The 15,114-nt window shown below is 58.4% G+C and overlaps 4 protein-coding genes across 4 annotated transcripts; all 4 read right to left on the reverse strand.

Moving 5' to 3' along the window:
* Window positions 1–213: 213 nt before the first annotated feature.
* LMJF_13_1290 (conserved hypothetical protein) lies at window positions 214–3,000 on the reverse strand (the record flags this gene model as incomplete). The annotated part of the gene is made up of 1 exon (XM_001681821.1): window positions 214–3,000. One exon carries the CDS (start codon window positions 2,998–3,000, stop codon window positions 214–216), a length of 2,787 nt encoding a protein of 928 aa, XP_001681873.1.
* A 1,803-nt stretch (window positions 3,001–4,803) lies between these two features.
* On the reverse strand, window positions 4,804–5,394 carry LMJF_13_1300 (conserved hypothetical protein; the record flags this gene model as incomplete). The annotated part of the gene is made up of 1 exon (XM_001681822.1): window positions 4,804–5,394. One exon carries the CDS (start codon window positions 5,392–5,394, stop codon window positions 4,804–4,806), a length of 591 nt encoding a protein of 196 aa, XP_001681874.1.
* Window positions 5,395–8,619: 3,225 nt separating this feature from the next.
* On the reverse strand, window positions 8,620–9,882 carry LMJF_13_1310 (hypothetical protein; the record flags this gene model as incomplete). Its single annotated transcript, XM_001681823.1, has 1 exon — window positions 8,620–9,882. The coding sequence occupies one exon, from the start codon at window positions 9,880–9,882 to the stop codon at window positions 8,620–8,622; it is 1,263 nt and encodes a 420-aa protein (XP_001681875.1).
* A 3,188-nt stretch (window positions 9,883–13,070) lies between these two features.
* LMJF_13_1320 (conserved hypothetical protein) lies at window positions 13,071–14,465 on the reverse strand (the record flags this gene model as incomplete). Its single annotated transcript, XM_001681824.1, has 1 exon — window positions 13,071–14,465. The coding sequence occupies one exon, from the start codon at window positions 14,463–14,465 to the stop codon at window positions 13,071–13,073; it is 1,395 nt and encodes a 464-aa protein (XP_001681876.1).
* Window positions 14,466–15,114: the final 649 nt, after the last annotated feature.

Consider the following 15,114-nt stretch of genomic DNA (forward strand, 5'->3'; position numbering starts at 1 on the left):
GGGGTGGTGTCGGCCACTGCGTCACTGCCACGTGCAGCCTCCTCCCTCTCCGCACAGACTTTACATCATGCCATGCACCATCTTTGCCTTCTACTCCTCTTTTCGATAGTGTACCCGCTCTACCCCGTCACTCCTCTACATTCGACTTCGCATCACACTTCGATCATGTCTTCTACAAGGTGAATCGATTACGTCGAGCGACATCACTGAAAATCACGTGGCCTGTGCCATGAGCGCGCAGAGGTGACCCATCGCCGCCGCATACTCGCGCTCGCTCATGCACGATGACCGGAGCAGCGTCGCACGCCACTGTGCCAGGCGACTCGCGACACACAGCAAGTCTCCCTTCATCGGCAGCTGCACGTGGAGGAGCAGAGCTGATACAGTGGCCGCCAACCGCGCCGCCGTCGAAAACAAGGTGAGCTTTACCCTCTCGCATTCACCGTGGTGTCGACGACGGGGCGAAAGGTGCATGTAGGCGGCGCTGCTGGCGCGCACACCGTTGCTCTCCTCGTCCCCCTCAGCATCTCGAGTGTCGTCCTGTGGCTGCCAGAGCATGGGCAATTCGTTGCAGAGACGGCATACAGCGTAGAGGAGCTGGTAGTGTAGCTGGCACGCCCGTGACCGCAACTGCGAAGTGTCCAGTGCACTGACGCCCACTCGTGACACGGACGGCGAGCCAGGAGGCCCACCACGCGGCGTTGACAAAGACGAAGGTGACGGATGCGGGTGCGGGTGCGGCTGGTGTTGGCGATCCTCACCGGCAACAACCGCAGCAGTGGCAGTGGAGAGACTACTCGGCGACGCTGGCGAGCCTTCATCTTCATGCCGTGTCGTCGTTTTCCCATCACTGTTCGCAGCCGCGCCCGTCACCGCGGTGCCGCAACAGACGTCAGCTTGCACCAGCGTCCGAAGCTGCTGGAGAACTCGGGGTGGGCTCACGTAGAGAGACGTAAGAAGGTGGAGGAGCGCCAGGCAGGTGTGCTGTGCCTTAGCGAATCCAGCGGCAGCGACTTCCGCCTGTAAATCGGGGCAAGAGGTAGTTTGTGACGCGCTTCGTGGCGGACCAAGGACAGCAGTGCTGTGGAGCAGCTCACTGACGGCGCGCACAAACGCGTCCACCAACGCATCCAGCAACGTGCGCATGCCTTCTGTCACAGCAGCCGCGAGGATGCCTTGCAGAACAACGGCAGACTCTTGGGGCTGCGGTTGAGGCGGCTGTCGTTCACCATCATGGCTGGTCTCAGTCCGCCGCCCAGCCGTCGTCTTTCGATCCGTCGTCGCTGGCGTCGCCGAAGACGCGCTCAAGGTAGCGGGAATGGCGGCGTCACACGTCACAAGATCGGTCCAAGCCGGGTGAACCATCCACCACTCCACATAACCGAGCGTTGCTGCTTCGCATGGCCACTGGGAGAGCACTTCGCACCACTGTCGCGTGAGACGGCGCAGCTGCTCGACAAGTCCATCGAATACGCCGGAGGCAGCCGCTCCTGCAGGCGGAGACGGGGAAAATGCAAAGGAGGCGCGACAGTCACGAACATCTACGCCCTGAAAAAAATTGGACGAGCCGTGCGTCTTCGGTCCGCCCAACAATACCTCGGCCAGGTCCGCCTCAAATCGTTCTAGTCCATCGAAGATAAGCAGCAGCGCGGACCGTAGCGTGCGCGGCTGCGCTGACCCGGAGGCCGCCGACGCCGTAGCGGTAGTCGCTTGCGCTACAGGAGGAAATGAATCTAGGCCCTGGGTAGAGGTAGCCGCAGAGCTAGCAGCCGCGGTGACGGTGTCTGCATCGCGCTCGAGATGAGCAGCCATAGTGCGCGAGAGGGCGTGGGACAGCCACGGCCGCAACCACGCAGGCGGTCGTGTGGGAGGCACAGTGGGAGTTGTCAGAGGCGGATCGATGACACCGGCTGTCAACGCAGCTATCCCAGACTGTGCAGGGCCAAAGGCAGCGAGGAGCGCGTTGAACGGCGGCGATGGAGCCGGTAGCCGGGTAGCGCTGATACCACGTGCTGGCGCCGTCGCGGAAACGAGAGCCGTCGCCGGCGACTGTGGAGACGCCAACGCCACCGATGACGAAGATGACGCGGACGGCGATGTTAGACACCGCATCGGCACGGCCGCGCCACCGCCACCGTCATGGCTGCTTGTGCAGCTGAGGCGCTGGTCCAACCGCACATCCGCCGAGCTCCCCATGCGCTCGGGCCGGCGCCATCGCTTTGACCCGGGAACTAATCGGACGCTCGCGACATCTAATGGCGACCTTTCCTCCGCGCCCAGTCCGGATGGATGGCGAGAGATGCGGTGCCCGCGGGCCACCTGTACCGTCAGCAGCGATGATGACACCGGCACTAGGGACCATCCTGCCTTACCCGAGCGATTCCCCGTTGACCAGGGCAGCACGGTCTCGGCCTCCTCACGGATACCACAACTTGCATGCAGCTCCGCTGCGCGACGAGCACGTTCCTCCAGCGTATCCATGCCGCTTGGGGAGCAACTCACTTCCGGTGGCAGCCGCACCTGCTTGTGCGTGCTGTCCTCGGCGAAGATACGAGGGGAGGCCAGGCCTGTGAATGTGTCGCCACGCCCACGGTGGCTGCGTGCGGCCGACAGCACCGCCGACGACGTGACGCTGTTGTGCGCGTAGAAGGCTGAAGGCACGCGGTAAAGGTGCTGCACAGGCACGGCGGTAGACGAGAGAGCGTGCGAGGAAGGGCTCCCTGGAGAAACCGGTTGCTGGCGTTGCTGTGGAAGCTTGTCGATGCCGCGGCTTGAGCTTTCCATCTTCGCCGAGCGAGGCGAGGATGCTAGAGACGTGGTGAAGGTCGGACGTGCCTGCGGAGCGGCCACCGTCACCGGATGCTGGCGCGCCTTTGCCGCGGCTGTTCTTGTCGGTGTTACAAGACATTCGCGGTAAGGGCTGCCGCTGTTACGGCAGCCTTCTTCGTCGCGCTCGCTGTTTTGAGCAGCTGTCAAGCATCTGTCGACCGCCTCGGCCATGGTGGTCGCCGCCGCCGAATCGGCTCGCATGCCGATGCGACCAGAGCAAGTGTGGCTGTCACGCGCCATGGACGTGCCGGCAACAACAGATTCGCTCATTACCGAGTGCGAAGAAGGTGCTTGTCGGACTGAGCAGCCGCCCGCACCACCCGCGTCGCCACCAACACTATCAGTGGTCGAAGCGTCACAGTCGGTGAGGTGAACGTGTCTGCGCGTGCTCGCCGAGATCGTCGCGAGGGCTCTGACGCCGTCCGTCACAGGGACCGCGCCAACCAACTCGACTCCAGAAGCTGCAAAGGACATCGTTAGAGAGCCCGAGGACGCCGTGTGGTGGGCAACGGCGACGCCGGTGTAGCTGGCCGCTTGCACACTGGCGTCCTCAACGAACGCCGCTAAGCGGGAGGGAGGGAAAGAGGAAGGGGGTGGGTGGGTGGGAGGTGTCGACAGAAAGATTTGTGAAGAGAAAGACGCAGCGACTCTCTGAGAGAGAGAGAGAGAGCACGAGCATAACAACAACAACAACAACAACAGCAACAACGAAGAAAAAGAAACAACAAGAAAGGCGTTACGCACAAGAGACCGCTCTATGGCAGAGAGGGGGAGGGGAGAGGCGTAAGGGGGCGCTACGGGGGATGGGAGGGAGGGATGGGAGGGAGGGCCCGCGCCAATCGCCGACAACGTCTACGCCAAATGCCAAGCCACCGTCTAGTTATGAGGGGGTGGGGTGGGGTGGGGTGGGCACCGAGTGTGCAACGTGTTCACACCGACTCAACCTCCTTTGTGTTTTCTCTTCCCCCCTCTCCTCCTCTTCCTCCTCCTCCTCCTCCAACAAGGAAGTGCGAACGACCGTATAAGCGCGTGTGCGTCTAACGTAAGCGTTGGTCCGGTGAACCGTGCACTCTAGGCAGGAGCCACACGCGAGAGAGAAGGAATGGTGTGTGTGTGGGGGGGGTGGGGGTGGTAGGGTGTAAAAAAAAAAAAACAGAGGAAGCCATCTGGAGCAGGACACGTGTAAGAGAGGAAGGGAGGTGACCAGAATAAAGTTGAGACGGTGAAAGAACAGGGCTGGCTACAACCAGAAATAGCGGAGACGCAGGGGATTGGCCGCACCGCACGTAGGCATGTGTATCGGGCGTGACGAGACAAAGGTAGGAGGCCGTTGACCAATGCGACGAGCCCGTCTGTCTGCCGGAGAAAACCCCTATAGGCAGACACAGAGACCCCACTCCACACGTGCACGCACTGTGCCTGTTGTTGTTACTTGTCTTTGACGCGCTTGGCGCACTGCTCTCAGGAGGAGGGTGGAGAGGAACAGCGAGACAGACAGCGAGGGCCGAATCATCACCAGTCAATGCGCTGTAAAAGAGCGTCTACCCTCACCACATTCAAACCCAGGCACGTACGCGGGTACGGGGCTCGAGGGAGGGAAAGACGCAGGCATCCGCAGACACACGCACGAAGAGAGAGAGAGGGATGCAGCAGATAGCAGTACGAAGGAAACAAAACAACAACGAAACGAGAGTAGCGAACAAGAGGGAGTGTGCGTTGGGTGCCCGTGGAGTGGGGCTCAGGGGGCGGGGAGGGTTGAAGCAACGCAATGAACACACCCATGACGTGTGCGCCACTCGATGCATGCCCTCCACCCCCAGCTACTGCATATTCAGCAAGAACTAGCAGCACGAGCTAACGCGTCGCCTGCCACCCTCTCCCCTTCCCTGACCCAACACTCAACTCGCCACCTCCTCGCCACTGCCCCCCTCCCTCTCTCTCTCAGCCTCACCCAACTTCGGCTCGTTGACCCACTCACCAGCCTTGAGGAAACATGGCCTTGAAGCGACGCACGAAAAACTTCTGCCGCGGCCCACCCACGTCCGAGCCGTACTGCCCGCGTGCACGCCACACGTCCCGCGAGTGAGTCAGCGGCTTCTGGCCAATTTTGGAGTGGTAATCGGGGTGGACGTTGTAGTAGGTCGACTTGAAATCCGTCACCTCCTCGGTTTTGCAGCGGATGTCGCCGACCTGGTTGAAGCGGCGCATCTCTGCCGCCTTCTTGCGGTCTCGCTCTTCGGAGAAGTACATCATCTCCTTCGTCACCTCATCGCGCGAGTGAAACCAGTGCATGTTCTCCGCGTACGTCTTGATCGACTTGGCCCGCTCCCATCCGAGAACGAGTCGGTAGTCAATGTCCTTCTCGCTTAGTATCTCGTTGTTCGGGTCTCGGAAGGTACTCCGCACCTCCTCGGTAATGACGTCGCGGCGCGAGCGCATTGGAAAGCTGTGGGCTCCTTTCAGCAAGCTACGGTAGAGACGAATCTTCTCTCGATGCCTGTACGAGACCGGTGCCCCGGTAGCCTCAGCGGCAGCGCGGCGTGCAACGAGAGACGTGCGCAGCATACTTCCAAGAGGAAGGGGGAGGGGGGCTATTCAATGGAACTAAGAAGTAAGGCACCGGAAAATACCGTAGGGAAGCGGCCTATACGTATCCGCAGCGACGAAGAGTCACTTCGAGTTGAGGATGTTCTACTCCGCCGCCAAGGACCACACTACGCGCGTGCTGCGGTCACAGCCGACAGGAAGGGACGACAAGAAACAGTACAAGAGGTGGAGTGCTAGATTCACAGAAAAAGTGAATAAAAAAGAGCAACAAGGAGGTCCGACGGAATGGAGTAGAGAGAGAGAGAGAGACGCCGCAACACCTAACACACGCAGTAACAGCGAGGGGAGCGGCAGCAGCAACGGCTGCTGTTGTTGTTGCAGCCTTCGTGACGCAGCCACACCGGCCCACGCACCACCGCAGAACAAATGAGGGAGCACGAACACGAAAGATGCGCGAGGGAAGGATGAGGGCAATGAAGATAGAGCGAAGCACACACACACACACACACACACACATCAAGGAGAGCTGCGCACACGCGCATGTGTATGCGTAGGGGGTGAGAGGAGGAGGAAGAGCAGACAAAGGCACAATGATGCTTGCACTCGTGTCTTTGTCTCCGTCTCAAACACACGCCCCTCTCCCCCTCTTTTCTGCGTTGCCATGCCGTCGTCCCACAGGGAGAGAGAACGCGGCAGCGAGACTGCAAGGGCGGGGTGGGGGTGCTGTGACACGATCCTTTTTTCTTTTTGCTCGCCAGCAGGCTTGTGCACCTCACCCCCACCTCCTTTCCGCTGAGCGCCGGTTTTCCATGGGAGAAGGCGAAGGCGAGGAGCAGGAGAGTGAGAGAGACAAGGAGGCCTGCAGAACATTACGGCATGTCCATGCCCGTCTGCCCATCCTACCCATCCCTCATTTTTCGCTGTGCCACTGGACGTCCATCGCCCGCCTCGACGCCTCCACTCGCCGTGTTTTGTTGTGTTTTTTAGTCCCTTTCGCGGGCTGTGCTTGCCTGGCCCTCAGTATCGTGAAGAGAGCCAACGAAACACACACACACACACGAAACACAGACAAGAAGATGAGGCGAGAGAGGAAAACCGAAGGCAAGGGCTGTGTGTGTGCGTATGTGTGGACGTGCATTGCTGTTCTGTCTCTCTACTTCTCCACGCACGCGCGAAGGCGAAGCCGGAGATGGACTGGGAAGGGAGCGGGGGAGGGGGCAGGCCGTCATGTGTGGATGTCTCAAATATTTGGAAGGGATGCAACACCGAGACTGTCATTAAAAAAAATGAAAACGGGCTAAAGAGACATGTGAAAGAACAAGCACGCGAAAACATTTCCACACTTGAGGGGGGAGCAAGAGCGTCGCCATCGGGGGCATCCATCTGATCCAGAAGGGAGGGGTGTGGGCGTGTGCCCGTCCCCTCATCATCTCCCACCCACTCACCCTCAACAACAAAGAAAGGAGTACCACCTCTCTTTCTCTCACATGGCGTGTGTGCGTGCACCGAAAACGACAGTGGCTGCGAAGATGGTAAAGAAGAGAAAGACGACCCCCAAAAGAAGGATGGGGCTGTGGAGTCGCCACAGGCGGCACCGGGAAAAGGAAGGGCATATGGAAGAAGGGTGGGGGAGGAAGGGAGGAGGGGGGAGGGGCATAACAATTACCAGAAGAGTCATACACATGTGCACACCCAGCTGCTCCCCCCCCCTTCCACCCGCACAAACACAAAGACCAAGTAAGAAGAAAAAGAACGCCAGAGTATAGAAGGAACATACACATACACACATGCGCGCACACACACGTAGCGAGAGACGCCCGTGAGGCCACGCACGATAAGAAAACGCACATGCTGAGGGCAATCGTTGAGATGTTTACATAGAGAGTCAGCGCACGAGCAAGAAGGAAGAGACACGGCAGCAATGGTTCCAGTTCTCGAAGTAAGGAGAGCCACACACCTGCATACCGACACGAGGGCGAGCGATGGGAGGCAAACTCACTACAGTTCTGGCGGTGAGAGAGAGAGAGAGAGCGGATCGCATGAGTAGCTGCGGCATAAAAGGGCCCACACACATTCGTACAGAGACACAAAGGTATACACATAGGGTAAGACACATGGATCCTTTGCCCGCCAGAGCCTTCGCCGCTGCTGCGCCTCCTTTCCTTTCCCCGACGCCCTCTCACGCAAGCGTGTCCACTACGTGTACGACGGAGAGGAAAGCAGTACGAATGCCGCCATCTGCTTTCCTCTGCCAACGCGTCGGCGTGACAGCCATCCGTAGTGAGCGTGAGGGGCGTGTGCTGGGAAGGAGCGTCTGCACAGTCTGAAGAAAGAGAACGTGTGTGTCTGTGCGTGTGCGTGAGGAGAGGAAGCAAGCGTGAAAAGAATGCGGGGTGTTGTGTATCTACGTTTGTGCGCCTGCGCCCTCCCTCCTTCCCTCCTCGCCCTGCTTTGCAGTTCATCGCTGTGTTGCTGCCTCGTCCGCAAACTCCGCACAAGCGAGCGAGAGAGAGGGGGAGGGCGGGAGGAAGGGGGGGGGGGATAAGCAGCAGATGAAGCAACGACGTGGGGCAGAGGCAGAGCGAACGCGAACAGCGGAGGTGCCGAGCTGCCACCGCCAGAAAGGAGCGCACACGCCCGTGTGCAGGCCATGCGCTCGCACAGAGGGAAGAAGAATGCAAAACAACCAGCCGACCGTGGAGGCTCCCTTTTTAGGCGCGAAGTGGAAAATAAGAAAAAAAATTTAAAACATAAAAACAAAAACGAAGGTAGAGAACGCTATATATATATATATGTCGAGAGAGAGAGACACACGCACACAAACGCCAGGATCACCTCTGCACGGGCGAAGAACGCCTGCGTACGTGTGGCTGTGGCCCACACACATATACATATATATATTCACGAGTGAAATCAACATAACGACTTACCCCCCCCGCCGCCGCCACCGCCGCCACCGCCGACGGTGACGGCGCCCTCTCTCCTCGCACAGCTGGTAACGAAGTACCTCTGTAGATCACCACAAAAGACAACCACACGCACCAGGCGAGAACCCGAAAACAGCGAGAGGCGCATGCCGCCGAGAGAAGTCGCGTGCGAAGCTAAGGAAGGAGGTGAGGCACGTGTGCCACACAGCCATGGAATAGGCAATCACATGAATGTCCTCCGTTTCCCTAAGGAACCCACGCACGCAGCTGTTCCCAGGCGTGTCGTTGCTGCCTTGGGGACGTTGCCATCCCGCGTTTACATCCAATGGCCTGTAGTTTTCTTGTCACCATGGCACAAGCGGTGGACGCCTTCGGTGTCGGCGCTGCTGGGGTTCGAGAAGGGGTTGGGGTACTGATTCGGTGGCATCTGATTCGCCGCACCGTGGCTGGCGCCGCACATACTGCCTTGCCTCGTGTCGAACTCCTGCACCCAGTTTTCCATATCCTCGTCGTCGTCGCCTGAGGCGTGTTGGCTGCACTGCTGCACGAAAGAGCGTGTAGACACAAAGGACTTTGTGCACGTGGCCTGATTCGCCTCCTCCTGCGCCCACTCCGGCGCATCCTCCGGCGGCTCGTCCATGCCTTCGTTGTCCTGGCAGCACGCCGTCACAATGAAGACGACGAGGCACAGTACCATGAGCACGGAGAAGAAGATGGCCCACCAGTTGTTCTGCACGCTGCTCGAAGTGTCGTTGAGCTCGTACATCACACGGCTGGGACCTTGTGTCTGGCACACAGCCCAGAAGAACGCCTGGCTTGCCCTCTGCGACTCTTCCTTCCACCTGCTGGAATTGTAGATGCTGCTAAAGAGGAATCCGGCGTAGGTGTAGCCGCCCGAGGCCTTGTTGTCGGACCACGTGGATGTGTCACCGTTTCCGACAGCAAGGAGGTCCCGGCCAAACATAGAGCTCGGCCGCAACTGAGACTTCTTGGGGGCGGTGGCATTGAACCATGACGGGAAGCCGCCCTGCACACCGTACACATCCACTGACGGCGACGTCGGCTCCCCGAAGTAGTTGCCGATATAGAAAGTAACGCCGGCGTTGCTGATGTGCAGCGGCAGCGCCGGGTTATCGTCTGTCTCGGTCCAGCGGCCTTGGTTCCAGCGCCAGTAGCAGCTGAAGGACGAGCCGGCGCCGGAGCCGGGGATATGCTCGGTGAGGGGTGGAGGACACTCGCTAGCCGGACTGGCGTCCGTGCTGGCCCCAAGGTACGCGTACCACTCCGTGCCAGCACCGGCACCGCGCGCCGCCTCGATGACAGCGGTGTGCGCCGCGGCCGTCGGTTCACCAGCAATGTAGCCGCCACGCTCCTGACAGACGAAGCGGCTCTCAATCTTGTGGCCGCTTCCCTCGGGCCTTGCGAAGGTGTTGACTACCGGAACGAACGCGAACCCTTGAGCGTGCTCGACACCGTGACTGAAGAGCACGACAAGCAACACCGCAACGGACAGAACGACAAGACGACAATGGCGAGCACCACCCACGTGGTGTGACGCTGCTGGCCCACCCAGCTGCATCGCGATGATAAGTGCGGTATGTGGATGTGGTTTTCCTGCTGCTGCCCGGCGCTCCTACGTGCTTGCGAGGGATACACAGCGAGAGAGATGGCGGAGGAAGACGCGATAGACGGATGCGGAAACGAAAGCCAGGCAACTCAGATCCCAACTGACTCGGAAGCGGACTACAGGAGGGAGAGGGGTGGGGGGCGGTGGAAGAGTCTATTTGGAGATGCACGATTGTACACACACTGACAGAAAGACGGAGAGGTGAGTGGTAAGAAGGAGGAGGCCACCAACAATGAAAAAGGGAGCCGCAAGTTTGATGAGCACAACTTCTCAGAAGGCTCGTGATGACAGTTCGGTCTTACTCGTGTCTCTGGTGGGCTGTCCTTTTCTGTGTTTCCTTGCGAAACTCGTGGTGCCCTTGTCTCCTGTTTTTCCTTGAGGGGAGGGAGGAGGGGGGTCGAGGTGCTTTGCGGACGGTTGATGAGATGCGCGGCTGCATTGGTGTGTTTGGCGCGAGGGGCGGGTATAAGGAGTGAAAAAAGGACAAGGAGGTGTGTGTGTGTGTGTGTGTGTCTTTGGGGGCACCGGGGAGACGCTGAAGGAGAGAGCATGCATGGCGGCGCACCTTGCTCTTTTCGTTTGTGGTGGTGGGGGAGCGGAGGGAGGGAGGGCCCTTCACCTCTTCCACTATCTGAGCGCACTCCTGGACGGAAAGAAGAGCGAGAAAACGTTTTTTTTTGTAACGTGTGGTCTGCGAGGGCAGGCCAGACAAACAACGACACAAAGTGAAACTGTACCTCCAGATAATGGCGCCGAGTATTGCCACAGTACTCGCAGCGAAGTCGGAGAGGAGGGAGAAAGGGCAGCAGCAGCAACAGCAGCAGACACACACACACACACAGACGTTGAGGCCTGTTCAGTTTCACGTGTGTGTGTGTGTAGGGGGGGGGGAGGGGTCTGCGCTTGCTCTACCGCGGTTCTGTCTCGTCAAGAAACGTGTGTGCAGGCCTGCCGCATAGCCTCCCTTGCATCCGTCTGCTCACTTTTTCTTTTCGCGTACATGAAATCACTGCTTCTCTCTCAATTTTGCTCTTTTCGGGCGTTCTGTTCTTCAGTGCTTCGCCTCTTGCATGCGTGTGTGTGTGTGTGTGTGTGTGTGTGTGTGTGTGTTTCGCCCTTTCCATAGAAAAAGCAATGAAACCGCCACCAAAAACAAGGGGGCACACACAGGGAAAACAGAGAAGGGTGGGGGCCACACAAAAACACGAGACGATCCAAAGTTCGAAGACGCCAGTGACGATCGCGTGAAAACATAAACCGTAAAAGATAAAAATGTGGGAGACTCAGGCAGGCAGCGGTGGAGATGCTCGTCGTTCAACAGCCTCGCGGCTCGGGGGAGGAGCAGGAAAGGAAGAGGGAAGGACCGAGGGCCGTGAAAGAGAAGATAGCAGAAAAAAAGGAGGAAAGAAAAGGACCTCTACGCTCCCCCCTCACACCCCCTCCTTTCCGATGCCTGGCTCTCCTCTCTCTCCTCGATCTCACTTTACCCATTCTTTTTCGTTGTTTTCATCTTCGTCTTCTCTTGTAACGGTTCGAGACGGCACACCTCGCGTGGAGTCACACACACGGCGTTGCCACGTGTGCGTGCATCGGTTCGTCGCGTGTGTCTGTATCCCACCCCTTTTCGCGTCTCTCTTTCGCTTTCTGGGCGCCATGGTTGGAGTTCCTTCGCCACTTCTGTTGGTGCCCTGCCCCCCACCGGCACACCAGCCCCGTTATCCTATGCAACTGTAAGGAGACATACATAACACCACCCACCTTCTCTCACGTGCACGTCTGCAGGGACGTTGCCACGGACAGCGGAAACACGCGCAGACGTGCGTCCGTGCAGATAGAGGATAGAGCCAAAGGGAAAAAAAAACGACAAAAAAGAAGAAGAGAGCAACGCGAAGGGATGACGGAGGACGGCCATGGAGATGCGCGCACGCGCAGGGTACAGCAGCCCTCTCTCTCTCCCCCCCCCTCACCCTGCGCTCTACCACAAGAAAAGCAGGTTTCTTTTCCAAAACCACAGCTCTCCCCCCCCCATCCCTGCCTCCGACAAAAAGCAAAGAAAAAAAGAGAGCGAGAGATGACGTGCAAGAGAAACAGCGCCAACCAACTCACCCACATCCACACACACACACCACACACACACTCACAGGACGAGTGAGTGTGTGTGTGGACTCATCGGGGAATAACAGGGGGAGCGGGAAAGGCAAAACAATATACGAAAAAGGAGAGACATCGGGCGGAATGGAGGTAGGAGGGGGGAGGGGGAGGGGCAAAGAGAAGCTGGACAAGAACAAAGAAGGAGCTCAAATTGCACCACGCGCCCACACACCCGCAGACCACCACACAAGCGCAGACACATGCACTCAGAGAAAGAGAGAGAGAGGGCATGAGAGCGGAGCTACGAAGCCCGAAGGAAAACAAGCGATGGGGCGAGTAGAGGGGCGAGGGGAAGAAGGGAAGGTGGTGGTGGTGGGGGAGGGGGCAAGAGCGAGAAAAAAGGAAAATGCTTCCGCACAGAATAATGAGAAACAACACACAAAACGAAAGACAAATTGCAATACGCTTCATGGCGAACACAGAAGTAGTATAAATGCGCTTGTTGATGGGACCTCTGCGTCCTTCGTTTTCCTGAGCTCGTTCATGGATCCGTGAAATCACGCGAAGAACGAAACGAAAACTCCACCGTCACCGTCCTCACTTCCTCACTGCCTCCCTCCTCGAGAGGATGTAAGGCTTACAAGGGTCGAGCGCCGTGCAGGTGTGGAAAATAAAACGGGTTTATCGAAGAAACCCGATGGACAGCACGAAGGGGGGGGGGGTAGAGAGCGTGCGCCGGTGCTTGGACGCGGTCTCACCGGAAAATAAACAGAAAAAAAAAACAAAACGAATGTGCACAGCAGCAGGGGTATTCGAAAGGGGGTGGGTGTAGAGAGAAAGAAAACGAGCGCTGGTCAAGACACATACATGCGCACACCCAAACTCCCCCTTCCCGCCATCTCCCTCTAGAGCCCATCGAAAGGGATAGGGTGGTGAGTGCGGGGAGGGGCGTGGAAGGGAAAAGAAACAAAATTTACAAAAAAGAATTGAAAAAGTCGCACGCCCTCATTGCGTGTGTGTGTGTGTCTTCTTTTTTTTTCCTCGCTCCCTTACAGGTTCACATCGCTCTCATCAATCTCGCCAGCCTGCGGCATCTCAACATCACCAAAGGTCTGCGAAATGCTGCGGCCACGGTTGCGACGGCTGCTGCGACGCGTCGACAGAACAGCACTGGGCTCCTGGTAGGCGCCTTCTTCGTCCTTCTCCTCCATACCTGATTGCGGTCCTTCAGGCGGAAGGGTACTCTCGCCCTCGTCAAAATTCCTCTGGATGAGGTTGCCCACGGGGTTCTCTGACTGTGTGCCGCCTGCGTACTGGCGGCGCTCTCCAACGCTGTAGATGCCAGTCGCACCCATGGTTGCGTCCTCCGTATCTTCCTGCTGGTTCGGATTAAAACCGCGACCGTAGCGCATCTGGCGACGCTGCACCTCTTGCTCGGGCGACAGCATATGCTGCTGCGGCGCCAAACCCGGTACGGCATATGGCTGCTGTGTCATCGTGGGCGGCTGGTCGCTGACCACGTACGCCTTGCCAACGCGCTCGCGTATGACCATCTGGAACAGTGGCAGTTCCTCCTTCGGCTTTATCGAGGTGCAGCAGCAGTAGATGACGATGGCGAAGAGGATGACCAGAACGATGACAGCGACGATCAGGAAGATGAGCCACCAGTGCAACTGTGCCCACGTGAGAGTTTTGAAGCCATTCACAAACTGCGGCTGCGGCATGCGGGTGGTGACAGGGGGACGCACCGGATAGAGCTGGTACTCACATACCATCATGTACTTTCCCGTCGGGTACGGGTCATTGTTCTTTGGCAGCAGCGGCGCGTCCATGCGAAGGAGCCTGTTGGTCGCGGTATCGTAGCTGGCGGCGCCACCAAAGTACCCACGCGGGTACGGCTTGTCGGCCGGGTGATCCGGGTTCCAGGTGAATTGCTGGAACTGATTGAGAATCTGGCTGGATCCGGTTTTCCGCCGGTAGAGGCCGACCCAGTACGCCGTACCGGGCTCGCCGTTGTATGAGTACATGTCGTAGAAGCCGTAGCGCCAGCGGTAGTAGCAGTTGTCGCTGTTCGGTGCTGTATCTCCCGGGACGAGCTCTGCACAGTTCGTGTTGGGCAGGGACGGCGCCGCGCTGGAGCCAGTGTAGATAGTGCTATCCCTTCCGCCACCGTTGACAGTCATCCAGTACGCGACCTCGTTGCTCAACAGAGTGTTCGCGTCGCTGGCCGGGACGCCGCCAGCGTCGAAGCACACTTCCTCCGTAGTAAAGTACGTAACTTCTATGCCAGAGCTTGAAAGGGAACTGGCGCTGTAAGACATGTACCCCTTCATCTGCAGCGTGAGCAGACCGGGTAGACCCTGCGCCTGGGCCACCTCTGCCATACCGCTCAGCGTGAGCAGCACCAGCAACGCTGCCAAAGGGAGAGCGGCACACGACCTCATGGACGTCTGTTCAGCGTTTTCCGGGTGCAACTTTCCCCCCTTTCTTTGGTGGAGGGGGGTGGGGGAGGCAGTGTGCACGCGGGAAAGGGAAGGAAATCCTCGCGAAACAAAGGACGACAACAGCAGCAGGAAAAAACAAAAGGAAGAGGGAAAGGCACACGAAAAGGGGACCTGAGACGACCACGAGAGAGGTGCGGTGCGGCGATGGTGATGCTGCTGATGTGGTGTGACGGTCGCGAAGAAGGATGCAAGCGAGGGCGGGGGCGAGGTGACGAAACAAGAGCGAAAAAATAACGAATGGAAACGGGGTCAAATGATGTGCAGTAACTCAACCCACTCAGGCACACAACGGCACACGCACACACACACACAGTACCGTGGAACAAAAAGGAAAAGGTTATACGTCCATCCATACATATATATATATATATGCGCAGAGCCGATTGAGGGAGGGGGAAGAAAGGTGTGTGTGTGGGGGGGGGCACACAAAGCAGGATGTGGGACACGACGACAGGGACAGAGAGGGGTGGGGTAGGGGTCGAGAGGAATGTTGCACTGATTGAAGGAGAGAACCACGGCGGTGCAGCCAAGAGTAGCAGGAGATGAGCAGATTCGGTAAGTGGGTGAGCGGGTGAGAGGTGGCGTGGAA

The sequence above is a fragment of the Leishmania major genome, chromosome 13 (genome assembly GCF_000002725.2).
Source record: "Leishmania major strain Friedlin complete genome, chromosome 13".
Lineage (NCBI taxonomy): Eukaryota > Euglenozoa > Kinetoplastea > Trypanosomatida > Trypanosomatidae > Leishmania > Leishmania major.